This window comes from Mus caroli, unplaced genomic scaffold, assembly GCF_978045245.1.
Source record: "Mus caroli unplaced genomic scaffold, Mus_caroli_1 scaffold_8, whole genome shotgun sequence".
Lineage (NCBI taxonomy): Eukaryota > Metazoa > Chordata > Mammalia > Rodentia > Muridae > Mus > Mus caroli.
The window spans coordinates 31,841,263-31,854,273 of record NW_028227263.1 but is presented as its reverse complement, the minus strand read 5'-3'; the positions used below and the strand labels follow the sequence as shown (position 1 = coordinate 31,854,273).

The 13,011-nt window shown below is 46.1% G+C and overlaps 1 protein-coding gene across 1 annotated transcript in view; it reads right to left on the bottom strand.

Annotated features, from left to right (window-relative positions):
* Window positions 1-12,519, bottom strand: part of Rras2 (RAS related 2) — a 69,502-nt gene extending 56,983 nt beyond the window's left edge. The window contains exon 1 of the mRNA XM_021166965.2: window positions 12,144-12,519. Within this exon, the coding sequence (XP_021022624.1) occupies window positions 12,144-12,251 (108 nt within the window). The 5' untranslated portion in view covers window positions 12,252-12,519. The remainder of the gene's footprint in view (window positions 1-12,143) is intronic.
* Between the last annotated feature and the right edge of the window lie 492 nt (window positions 12,520-13,011).

The following is a 13,011-nucleotide window of genomic DNA, read 5'->3' as shown; positions in this document are numbered from 1 at the left end:
TACCCCAGAGCCATCTTGTCGACACATTTTTTTTTTATCTCTCTGAACTTGAAGCATGCCCTTTTGTCTACACAGCTAGCCAGCAAGCCCCTGGGATCTATCTGTCTCTGTCCACCAGCTAGGTTAAAAGTGCACACTATTGTGTCTGGCTTTTATATGCATTCTGGAGATCCAAACCTCAGGCATATATAGCAAACACTTTACCCACTATACCATCTTCTCCAGCCCTGCTGAAACAAAAACCTCAAGATTCAAATCCACACGTATCATATATGATCTTCTCATTACAGAGAAACTCTGAAATCCAAAAGGAAAGCTGGCTCTTTGCCCTCTTCAGTATCAGCTGCTAAGGGGACATAAATAGACACAACTCATTTCTTCCTAAGACCTTGTTTTGAAACAGAGTTTCATACAGTGCAAGCTGGACTCAAACTCCCCATACAGCCAAGAGCGACCTTGAACTCTGATCCTCCAGCCTCCATCTCCCCAGTAGAGTACAAGTGGGGGCCATCATGCCTGCTCCTAAGAGCTCTTTGATTTCCAAATAAGTTTTATTCAAGACCAAATGCTAATAGTTAATAAACATTAACTAATATTCGGCTAATATTCCTCTTAGCTGTGTATAACAAAGGTGTTCCTGGCCTGTGATTCTCAAAATCGAGTTATGAAGAATATGAGGCACAAGCAAATACAAGTATGATGTCAAGATAAAGACATAAAGTATTCACTGACACACTTGCTTCTGTGCCAGCAAACAGGGTCAAAAATAGTGTCAAGGTGAATGGGGCTGAAAGCAATGTCTAGTCTGAAGTACCCATGGGGATGTGTGCGCAGCATCTAAACATGATTCACAAGCAGCTCGGTCCAGATGAAAACAACTTTCTACCTAGAACAACAGCAAAGGCTGAGGGAAGTCAGTTCTCAGAAGCAGCCTCTACTTCTGAAACCGTCTCTACACCGATATCCTCAGTGCCAGAGAAATAAAATAAGGGTTTCAGGCCAGGCTACAGAGTACAACCCCATCTCAAAACACCGAAGAAAATAATGAAATTCTTAATCTTGCTAGAACAGCAGCACATGCCTGCACTCTTAGCTATTGGAGACTTAGGAGTTATCACAATGTAGAGGTCAGACTGGGTGACAACTGGAAGACCTGGGCTCACATAACAATAATCCATCATTAGTGCTGGCTCAGAGGATGTCACTTAGTTATAACAGGGACAAAGCTCTTAGTTTAATCCCCCAAACCACCAAAATGTAAAATAGTCCGTACTGTTCTGAGACACAGAAAATCTACAGGTCCTTTCCTTTGACCTTTGATCCACAATCAAAAGGACCCACTCAACCTTTCTCCAAGCATAAGTTACATAAAACTTAAAATGTCGGGGATTAGAGAGACAGCTCAGCAATTAAGAGCACATGTTGTTCCTATGGAGGACCCAAGTCCAGTTCCCAGTACCCACCTCTGGCAGCACATAACCATCTATAACTCCAGCTCTAGAGGATCCAACGCCCTCAGTCAGCCTTTATGGACACACACACACACAAAATATAAAAAAGAGGCAATAAAAGGAAATCCAAAAGAACAAAGAGGATACCCAAAGTAAAATTACAAATGTTCTAACAGTAAGTACTAAACACTATCTAAGAAAAAAATATAGTTCATGGAAAAAACACCATAGTGAGAAACAAGTAGACATTTACCTGATTTTGGAATAATGAAAACCAGCAAGAGTCTCTAGATGAAATGATAAACAAGATAACAATGTTCAATATTGTGGCACATAGGCACACACGCGTGCGCGCACACGCACGCACACACGCACCTCCCCAACCTCTTTCTACATGCTCCAGTGCTGAAAGATGAACAGTGAAGGATTTAAAACTTGAAAGCTGGGCTGGCATTGTAGCTCAGTGGTAGAGCATTTGCATAGCATGGGCAAGTCCCTGGGTTCAATTCCAGCAATGAAAAAAAAAAAAAAATTCTGAAGTGAAAACCCTATACCCTCTCTCTGAAAGTCATAACGCTCTGCCAAAAGTCCAGACATAGTAACTACACTGAATTTCTCATGTTGAAATCATCTTGATATTCTAAAAATGCAAAAAAATTAAATAAAAATATTGCTGGGCGGTGGTGAAGCACGCCTTTAGTCTCAACACTTGGGAGGCAGAGGCAGGTGGATTTCTGAGTTTGAGGCCAGCCTGGTCTACAGAGTGAGTTCCAGGACAGCCAGGGCTACACAGAGAAACCCTGTCTTGAAAAATCCTGAAGGTCAACTAGCCTTTTTGTATCAAATTTATGAAAGGATCAGAATCCTACAGCAGTGTCTCTCAGCACAAATCAGTTCTTGACTTCCAACATCATGAATGCTTCTACATAAACAAAGAAGAGTACATTCTTCTCTACAAAGGCAAAAATAATAACCACCCTAGAAGAAATGGTTTCACTAAATAGTATCAAGATTTGGAAAAAAATACCAATTTTGTGGTCTTAAGAAAATACTGCCACCATTTAAATCAGACTGAGCTATCAAAAGACACTAACCCCGCTTCAGATAATAACAGAAAATGCCAGCCATGGCAAAGGCAAATCTAACAGAACTTCCTAGAATGGAGTTACTTAGAACAGTATGGAAGGAACATTACACAGCCAATGAATGCAGGAATCGCCTGGCACTTCAGAAGATAACAGAAAAAGATAAACACAAAACTGGAGATGAAAACCTTCCCAGCCCTAAGAGTATCTCGCCACTTTCCCAGGCAAGCTAGGAACAAAGAAAAACTTGTAGTGGCATCCTGAGAAATGTTTCCATTGCAATGATAAGTGGGTCAGGCACACCGGGAAAAGTTACTTCTGCAGGAGAGAAATGAGAGGGAGCCAGATAAAAGCAAAGAAAACAAGATTTCCACCATTTCTATACATCTGAGCTCACCATCAACATGCAAAAGTAAATACAAGCCTATATATGGTGCCCGAAAGGGCTGGAGAGATGGCTCAGCAGATAAGAGCACAGACTGCTCTTCCAGAGGCCATGAGTTCAAATCCCAGCAACCACATGATGGCTCACAACCACCCGTAATAAGAATTAAAAAAAAAAAAAAAAAAAAAAAAAAACCCTTTGGGTCTGAGCAAGTGGGGCCCGAAGCGAGTAAGAGGGAGAAGGGAAGGGAACAAAAATTGCCTGAAAGTAATTCAATGCACAATCTCCCCCCTCCAACCTACCCCCAAAAAATCAAGACAAAGAGTGGCTGAGGGCAAGGGAAAAGACACCAATGCAGCTCACTGTTTCTCACACCTGAGGTCCTGAGTTTCTAGCCTCAGCAGTGAGAGTAGGAGGAAAACATCAAACAAGTAAAACAAAAAAAATCACAAACTAACAAAAAAGATCAGCATAATTAATAACATATACTATATATTCTTTGCTTTTATTGACGCTTACAGAGTGTATGTACCACAACACACATGCAATACCCACAGAGGTCAAAAGAGGCATGGGATACACACAGACACACACAGACACACAGATGCACAGACACACACACACACACCACCACCACCACCACCCCTGAATTGGAGTTGCAGGTGGTTGTGAGCCTCCTAGTGTGAATTCTGGGACTAGAACCAGGGTCCTCTGCAAGAGTGGCAAGTGCTCATGACCACTGAGTCATCTCTCTCTCCATCCCTCAGCATACTGTATTCTTGAAAGCCTGCTGAGTGGATGTGTGGTGGCTTGAATAAGAGTGGCCCACACAGGCTCCGGCTGCATTTGAATGTCTAGTCCCTAGCTGGTGGAATGTTTGAGTAGCTTTAGCTGTGGCCTTGTTGAAGGAAGTATTATCACTAAGGGTGGGCTCGGCCTCTCCCTCTGTCTCCATCTCCCTCACCCTCTCCTGCTTTCGGATCAATATGTCACTCTCAGCTAATTCTCCAGTATGTCTGCCATCTATGTGCCATCATACCGAGACACCAACTACAAATTTAGGAAAGGTGTCTTTAAACAGAGAAAAGGTTGGTTTCCTTTATGCCTCAGTCTGGTTATGTTCAATGCCCAGCTATTCTTTAACTAGACTTCACTGATATAACCAAATGGTATCAGTCCCAGGGAGGTGGCAGCGCCAGTGATATGTTAGCCATCTTGGTGCCAGCTTACTCCCTGGCGTTCACAAGACAAAACTACCCAGTGACACGCTTCTCGGGATATGAAATCCATGGTTAAGCTATGAGCCTCTAAAACAAACTGTCGTTAACCTCAAGCAACATTGAAGAAGCTGGCTGGGGGGGCGTGACTCTGAGGCAGGGCACCTCCCTCGGACGCCCTAGGGCTGACTGTAGGAGTGTCATCTTCGGGGCAGGAAACCTCCCTGAGATTCACCGGTTCCAGTAAACTTGGATATCAAAGTGAGATCAGCCAGGTACCTCCTCTGTTCGAGAAATACACACTGGCAGAAGAAGAAAAGCCAGCTACTTCCACTACAGAGCCCATGCTAGCCGGGAACTCAGGACCCTCCAGTTGCAGCCTCTCGAGAGCTTGGATCAACAGCATGCCCTACCACACCCATCACCTCACTTACTAGTTTTAATACTCATTTATGATTCTTGCTTAATCATTATGATTGCCAAACGGTTATTTTCTCTCTGATTCTGCTATTTCCTGTGTGTTCATTCATTAGTCAAAATTCTGCTCATTTATTTATCATGATCAAGTTTACCCACAGATCGAGTTCGTGCTTTGTTGAGACAAGATCTTGCTATATAGTTCAATCTGGCCTCAAACTCACAATCCTCCTGCAGCCTCCCAATCTCCAGGGCTGGGATTAACCGCACAGATTCTTTATAGACAATAAGCACTTGTCCATTTTAATGATAAACTGTGCCCAACTCAGCACAGAGGAATTCTTCCAGGCTTGCTTGTCTTTCTCAGAGAAGTTCTCATCATTTTGGGTTTTTTCTGAATAATTCCTTAGACTACAGGACATTCCAAGCTCATCTTGCATTTTCTGACCCCAGCCCTGGAATCAGATGTCTCTCTGAAGTTCCATCTGGCACTCTGGATGTTAGTGGTCCACCATTTCTACAGCCCTCAATGGAGCTGGAAAGGTGCTCAGCAAGGCACTCAGATGCATACACATTTCTGTGTCAACTTTTTACCTTGTGAGTTCAGGCCAGTATCCTCAAGGTGGAACTTCAGAGTTCAGGCTAACCTTTGCCCTCTACAGCCTCCTGTCCAGCAGTGAGACAATGGCCCCTAGTTTCTAAATTACATTTTCTTATTTGCTAATATTAGTATTCAAAAGTGCCACAAACTGTAAACCAATGCCTATTAGAGAAAGAAAAGGAGGGAGGGAGGAAAGGGAGGGGGCAGAGGCTAAAGGAGACAGGGAGGGATGGGGAGGGGCAGAGCCTAGCAACCAGAGTTCAAATGTTTGCTTCAGGTCCCTCTCTAACCTGAGGATACAGTCCAAACACTGGGTTCAAAAGTTACCTGAAGCATTTCCCCTGGTCTTTTCAATGTTTGTTGCTATGCTGACCAATTAGTTCATTCATTTTTCTGTAGCCCGTCTTCTTTGTTTCTTGGGACAAGATCTCACATAGACCACACTGGCCGTAGACAGCAGACCCTCCTAGCTCTACTTCCCAAGTGCTGGGATCACAGGTGTACACTGCCAACGCCTGGCTGTACCCCTCAAGATGCCCCTTTTCCTTCATTGCTTGACTGCCTTACTTACTCTTTGCTACTTACATACTGAGTGGATAAAACATTAACATGATTCCAAAAAGGGTCCCTGTCCCTGTTCCCACCACCACTTCCAGTTCATCCCTCCTCCCTCATTAGTCTCTCAAGCATCCATGTGTTGTTTTGGTTTTGTCCCCATGAGCAAATACAAACTTATTTTCTGCGTTTTTCCTTCATTTATATACATTTATAACAGGAGGGTTTTTTTTAAATGTGTACGTAATATACATATATGCATGGAGGTGCACAAGAGTGTGGAAGTGTGCATAACCCACGTGTGGAGACCAGAGGCTGAAGGTGAGTGACTTCCTTAATCGCTCTCCTCCTTATACTTTGGGGCAGGGTCTTTTCCTTCGACCCAGAGCTCAGGGATTCATCTACTCTAGCCAGGCAGCTTGCTCCTGAGGGCTCAGATGCCCAGAATCCACCAACATGTTTGTCCACACACGTGCATGATAAACGCTTTACCTACCGAGCTGTTGTCCTGTCAGCCTGCAGGAGTTACTTTTGAACTTTTTTTGAATTTTTTATGTGTATCAGTATCTTCCTGTGCATACATCTGTGCACCGTTATGTACCTGGTGCTTAGGAAGGCAGTCAGACCTCCTGGAACTGGAGTTACAGACAGTTATGAGCCACCACATGGGTCCCAGGACTTAAATCTAGGTCTATAAAAGAGCAGCCAATGCTCTTAACCACTGAGTGATCCCCGGCCCCATGTCATAAGGGGAAGGTTGGGGGTGGGGGGCGCACAGGGAGTCGTGGTCTCCTTATGTAGTAGCCCTAGCTGACCTAGAACTCACTATACAGACCAGACTAACCTCAAACTCACAGAGATCTAACTACCTATGCCTCTGCCTCTCAAGTGCTAGGATTAACAGTGTGTTCTACCACGCTGCCTCTTAATCTATGTTGAGGAAACATCGCACAGTTCACTGGGACCGCTCCCAATCATTCTTGTAGCTGTGTTTCCCTGGGGAACACATCACTGTTAGTCCATTGTTCCTCTGTGTAGGTGGTTTCCAATTCGTGCAATTGACTGCACCTATCACAGCCTTGTACATGTGCCATTCCCATGATGCTCAAAATGTACCTTCAAATTTCTACAGGATTGTTGAGCCTATAGGTAAACATATAGGTAATCAAGTAAGTAGGTATCAATTGTCCTCTAACCACCAAATACAATGCACTCACTAAGAACACGCTGCCATGCTGGTGCACACTGGAGGGGAATGCAGCACAAGTTCAAAGTCTTCCTCAGACAGACAGCAAGTCTGAGACCAGCCCGGGCTATAAGAGCCTATCTCAAAACAGTTAATTACATAAAGTTTAAAATCTTAGAAGTTGGCTGGGTGTAATGGTACACATCTTTAATCCCAGCACTTGGGAGGCAGGCTGAACTCTGAGAGTTCAAAGCCAGCCTGGTCTAGATAGTGAGTTCCAGGATAGCCAGGGCTACACAGAGACCTTATCTTTAAAGGAAAAGAAAAAAATCAAATTAGCACACACAGGTTAAGAGGACAATGATCAAGGGTTGGTTCTCTCCATCCATTATGTGGGTTCCAGAGATAGACAGACCTTTCCTCACTGAGCCATCTCGCCTGCTCTTAAGTGTCTAACTTCTAACTACAGTGCCTCCAAGATGCAGCAATAGAACAGCATTGATGTTAAAGGCCCAGCCTTGGAACGTGGATCAAGTAATTACTGACACAAAAACAGGACTCCAAATCTATCTAGGATATGTGATCTAGTAAAGGACATGAAAAATGCCTTCCTCAAAAGGCAACATCTAGGAAGAAACAATTTTTGAGGCAGCTGTCCAAGCTAACAAGGTCTTAAGATGAATGTTCAAGGATAAGAAACAAGCTGGGCAGTGGTGATGCACGCCTTTAATCCCAGCATTTGGGAGGCAGAGACAGGCGGATCTCTGAGTTTGAGGCCAGCCTGGTCTACAGAGTGAGTTCCAGGATAGCCAGGGCTTCACAGAGAAACCCTGTCTCAAAGGAAAACAAACAAACAAACAAAAGAAAGAAAGAAAGAAAGAAAGAAAGAAAGAAAGAAAAGAAAAACAAGACTAAGAAACACAAGCTGAGCACAAGCCTGTAATCAAAACACTCATGGGGCTGAGGCAAGACGACCTCAAGTTCCATCCAAGCTAGCCTGGGCTACATACAACCTGAGACCACCAAACCCCTAAACAGCTCAAAAATCTGACAAACAGATTAAGTAAAAAGTTAGGATTCTAAAAGAACATCAACGGGGTAACATACGTCTTTAAATCCATGGGAACACATACAGCCTCTTCTCAGAGCTGCCAAAGAACCATTAAACCGCAAAACTTAATGATTACAATTTTTGTGTTGTTGTCCATGTCTTGGTTTTCTGTCACTGAGAACTGAACCCAGGGCCTGGAAAATGCTAGACACATATGCTAAAACTATGTGGACAGCAAAGCAGAGAGAGTAACTTTTGTGCCATCCAACTATTGAAACAACGGACCTCGAAGAATTAAAGCTTCCTCCAGAAATCTCATGCTGGAGGAAGAGAAAGGCTGAAGCCCTGGTGTCAGCCAGAAGAGCAGCATGAATCCAAGATGAGACTTCACACAATTCTCACAACTTACCAGATCACCTTAAAGGACAGATTAGAACTGAAGTTAGGATGGGCAGGACCACATCTTGACCCAGCCTGTTTAGTTATGCATGCCTCTTTCCTTCCATTTAAACCCAAATGTCATGGCAGTACCCCAAAGATGACACAGGGATCACCAGTCCCCTTAATTTGTTCCTCTTCCCACTGCCATATTCAATAAATTCACTTTGTCTGCTTTTCATCATTACATGTCTCTTTAATCGGTGTGTCAGGGACAACTGGCAGAGCCTAGCTTGTCTGGGGTGTCAGAGGCCAGGCTTTGACCCTAAATGCACCAGTAACAGAACTACCACTAAGCTATGCCATCATTTCTTAAAAAAATCAATCCCAAATTAATAACGTTTTCCCAACTCTAATAAAATCAATACTCACCGTCTAAGTACCTCCTGGTGTAGGTGGAAAGGGTGAAGCCTAAAAATAATGAACTACATTATGGATTGAGGAAAAACTACAAATTTTGTTTTGGAAGAACATCAAGATACCAAATCGCCACAAATAAGGTGGTCACTGACTTACTCAGCCTTGGCTGTGCTGCGTGGTTTGATTTGCCGGCATTTTATTTACTCCAAAAACCCTAAGCCCTCTGTTACTCTCCCTTTCCAGATGGGAAATTGAGACCTAGAAAACCTAAGAAACTAGACCAAAGATACCAGCGAGTCAGAACACAGAAGAACTGTAGAATTACAAAGAGCCAGAGATCTGTTCAAGGAAACTCAGTGTTTCACAGGAAGGAACTCAAAGCCCTAAAGAAAAAAATGGGAGAGGCAGAAACCTCCAGTTATCTAGGCTGGAAGAAGCTGAGACTCCCAACTCTCTGCCTCCCACTCTGTCAAAATCATGTCCTAACCAGAGGCTACTCACCACTTAGGCATTTATTCACAAATAGAATGTACAATGGTTTTTTTTAAAATAAAAAAAGTATGAGCAGTCAAGCTAAATACATACCGGTAATCCTAGCTACCTGAGATGCTGAAGCAGGAGCAGCAGTAGTCCAAAGGCTAGCCTGGGCTACAGAACTCAAGACTATCCTAAGAACCTTAGCAAGATTCAATCTAAAAAAAATAAATAAAATTAAGTGTTAAAGGGATATGCCGAGGTTAAACCACTGCCAAAGTCCTGGGTTTGACCCCTAGCACCCGGTGAGGTGGTGGAGAACGGTCAGGGTTGGGAGGGAGAACAGAAACTGAAATGTCATCTAAATACACACACCCCTTTTATGGGGAGGGGGCACTGTGAGTGTGGTATGTATGTTTCCGAGTCGGTGTGGGTGTGTTTATATGTGTGTGCTGATGTAGATGATAGACTGCGGCTTTAGTTACTTAATCTAAGAGTGGCAGAGTAATGGAGGTAGCCTTTGTAGACCTACACCTTGTCCCAAGCCCTTGATGTGAATCCATTTGATTTCTACAGCTATATAACTTTATTACCCCAGCTTACAGATGACTGAAAGCCGGAGCACAGGCAGGTTCAGTAACTTACCCAACATCAAACTCAGGGGAATGGCTGGGTCTCCACACAGGTGCTGTGTTGTGCCTCCTTCCTCCTCACCAAGTCAACCTCAGAGCCTATGTTCCTGTTTCACCAGCCCCAAAAGCCCCAAGTCACATATGCCTCTCCCACTCCCAGCTCCCCACACATCGGCCTCCTCTTTCCAATCTGGCCTGTGACTCCCCAGGTCCATCACATTTCCACTCACACAACCCCTGATAAGACACAGTGCTCTTTTTTTGGTACTAGGGCTCAAAGGCAGAGCTTTCCACACACTGGGCAAACCACTCTACGCTGAGCTACATCCCCAGCCCCACAGTGCATCTTTGAAGCCTTCCCACACTGACTTCTTCAAATCCCCTTGCATCTAAAGGTCTCATCTCTCACACTTACTGAAGTGACTATTATCAACACAGTACAAATTGCATGTTCAACGCAACGCAAAGATCTTTCTCATAATGCAAAAGTTATAAAGGACACGTACTGAGAGCTATTTAACTAATAAGAAAGTTGAGGCACAGAAAGGCTACTTGGGTGTTTTCATAGCCAATAAACCAAAGGCACATATTCAAGTCTGTAGAATTCAAAGGTCCTCATCTGCATACATCATGGCCGTGCATGTCTTTACTTGACCTCATTTTTGAGCCTCTAGATACCAGACTACTCACAAAGTCTACAAATGAATTCAAGAAGGTCCTGAGGAAGACAGTAATCACCTGGAGTGTAAGGGTTTTTAAAACTATTTCGCAAATATCCTAACTTATGGAGACAATCATATTCAGATAGTCCTTCCCTCAAAAACTTAAATGCTTCTGTCTTAAATCTAAGTAATGCTATCCACCGGTTCTGGAACCCAGGACCATTCTCTGCCTTCTTGGTTCCCTCCAAAACTAGCCATCAGGGAGTGTTAGCTGTGACTTGTTTTGCTGTCAGCCATTAAAAGTCTCTTTTGGTCCCAGGCAAATAACAACTGCCAAAAAGCCAGACTGAAGTCTGGTGAACTTAAACCAACACCCCCCACCGTTGCAGCCGCTGCTGCTGCCGCCACCACCACTGAGCATACTGTCAACGCTCATGACATAAGCATCCTCTCTGAATACAAAAGTTGAGCAGCACTTTTTTTAATTCCATGAATTATTACAGGAGCAGCTACTGTTCATTCACTCGATGTGAAAATTATCATTTAGGTTATGGAACTGTGCGTCTTAATAACACTAAACACCACAGTTACATCGAAATAAAATAAGCTATTTAACTCTATCAATTCAACAAATGGGTGAGACAAAACAAACACAAAAAATTTTTTTGCTACCCGTCCTCTTTAATACAGTAAAAATACCTTTGTTACTTAGCAGGGTACCTGCGCTCTCTTCCCAACATATGCCACGCCTTTCAGGGTGACAAAAGCAAGGAGATCTGCATTTGCTTTTAAAAATCAAAAAGAAAAGAGAAAGGAAAATCACTCAGACGTCTTAACCTAGAATAAAATCTAAAGACAAATTTCACCTCCCTTTTCTTTGCCACAACCCGACTTTCCTCCTCCAGCAACCAGAAAAGGGGGGGGGGGGTGCAACACACAACTCATACTAGTCCCCTCCTAGCGGGGCTCACCCCAAACTTCACCTAAGCGCGAAGCAGGCAGGCACCGGGAATTCCAAGGAAATGGTCTCGCCCCTATCAAAGCACATTTTTAACTTCCTCGAAGCCATTATTTCCCTAGGGCACGATCAAACACTCCCACCCGGACGTACCACCAAACAGACTACTTGTAAGAGAAGCTCAAACACACACAAAGAGAAAACACTATTGGGAGCCGGCGGCGCGAAGCCGCCGCCAAGTAGCCCGGGCCAGCGCTGCCACCGAGGCAAGCGCGGGGTCCCCACTCCGGCCCTCAGGGCAGGAAGCCCGGCACCACGGCGCGGCTGCAACCCGCGGGCTCCCGCCCTGACCGCAGTGATAAGGTGGAACTGCGCTTCCCACCCGGCCAGCTCCGCCCTCCGGGCCACATTCCTGAGAAGCCCGAGTCCCCGGACGCCGCGCCGGGCGCCTGGCGGGCAGCAGCGCGGCGCCGTGGCCGCAGGGCAGGAGCGCAGCGCCGACTCCTCACTGTTCCTGCCCTCGCAGCCGCGCGCCCTGGCCCCGCGCAAACCGCACCCGCGCGCACCGCACGCGCCGGAGCCCCGCACCCGCGCGCCCCGGGCGGGGTCGCCGCGGCCACAGGTAGCGCCACCCCGCCGCCGCCGCCACCCCGCAGGCCGTCTCCAGGCACCTGGATGAACTGGATGGTGAGCGCCGACTTGCCCACGCCACCACCGCCGACCACCACGAGCCGGTACTTCTCCTGGCCGGAGCCGTCGCGCCAGCCGGCCGCGGCCATCGGGACGCCCCGAGCCCAGCCCGGCCGCCGCGCGCCCTAGGCCCGGCTCCGGGGACGAGTGCGGCCGGCTGGGTTACAGGCGGTAGAGCGCGCGGGGTCCGTGAGTGGCCTGGAGGGCCGCGGAGCACTATCCCTCGGACCGGCTGGGAGTTGCCCGAGACGCTGGAGAGCCGGGAAGGCTCCAGGGCAGAGGACGTAGCGGCCAGGGAGCGCGCTCTTCTTCGCGGCTCTGCAGCGCAGCCGAACGCAGCCTTCGGCACCGCTACAAATGGCCGTCTGGGGGCCGGGCCGCTGGGCTGGGGTACTACATATGCATGAGGGGGCGGGGCTAGGCCGCGCCCGCCCAGGCGGAGACTCTAGAGCGCCCTAGGCAGCAGACCCTGCAGACCTGCCCTCAGAGCACCGGGAGGAGAAGGAAGAAACCGGGAAGATGGACAGCGGTGACAGTAATTGCATAAATCAGGGATCGTGTTTATGAAAGAAACAGCCTGTGATGGCGTGGATGAAAAATAGAACTGTTGTCATATTCACTCAACTCCGTACCCTGTTTTCGGAATGCAGATGGTGACTGTATTTGTTAAAAAAAAAAAAAAAGTATAAGGCAGCGATTGAAGAAAATGAGACCTGTAGCGGTACCTGAACATATGATAGTCTAGTGACAGTGAGAGAGTGGGTAGTGATTGAGCTTGCATGGGGCCACAGTGCATGTGGACAGATCTGGGGTGTAACATCTTTGTTCCTATGTCTATGTGTGAAAAAA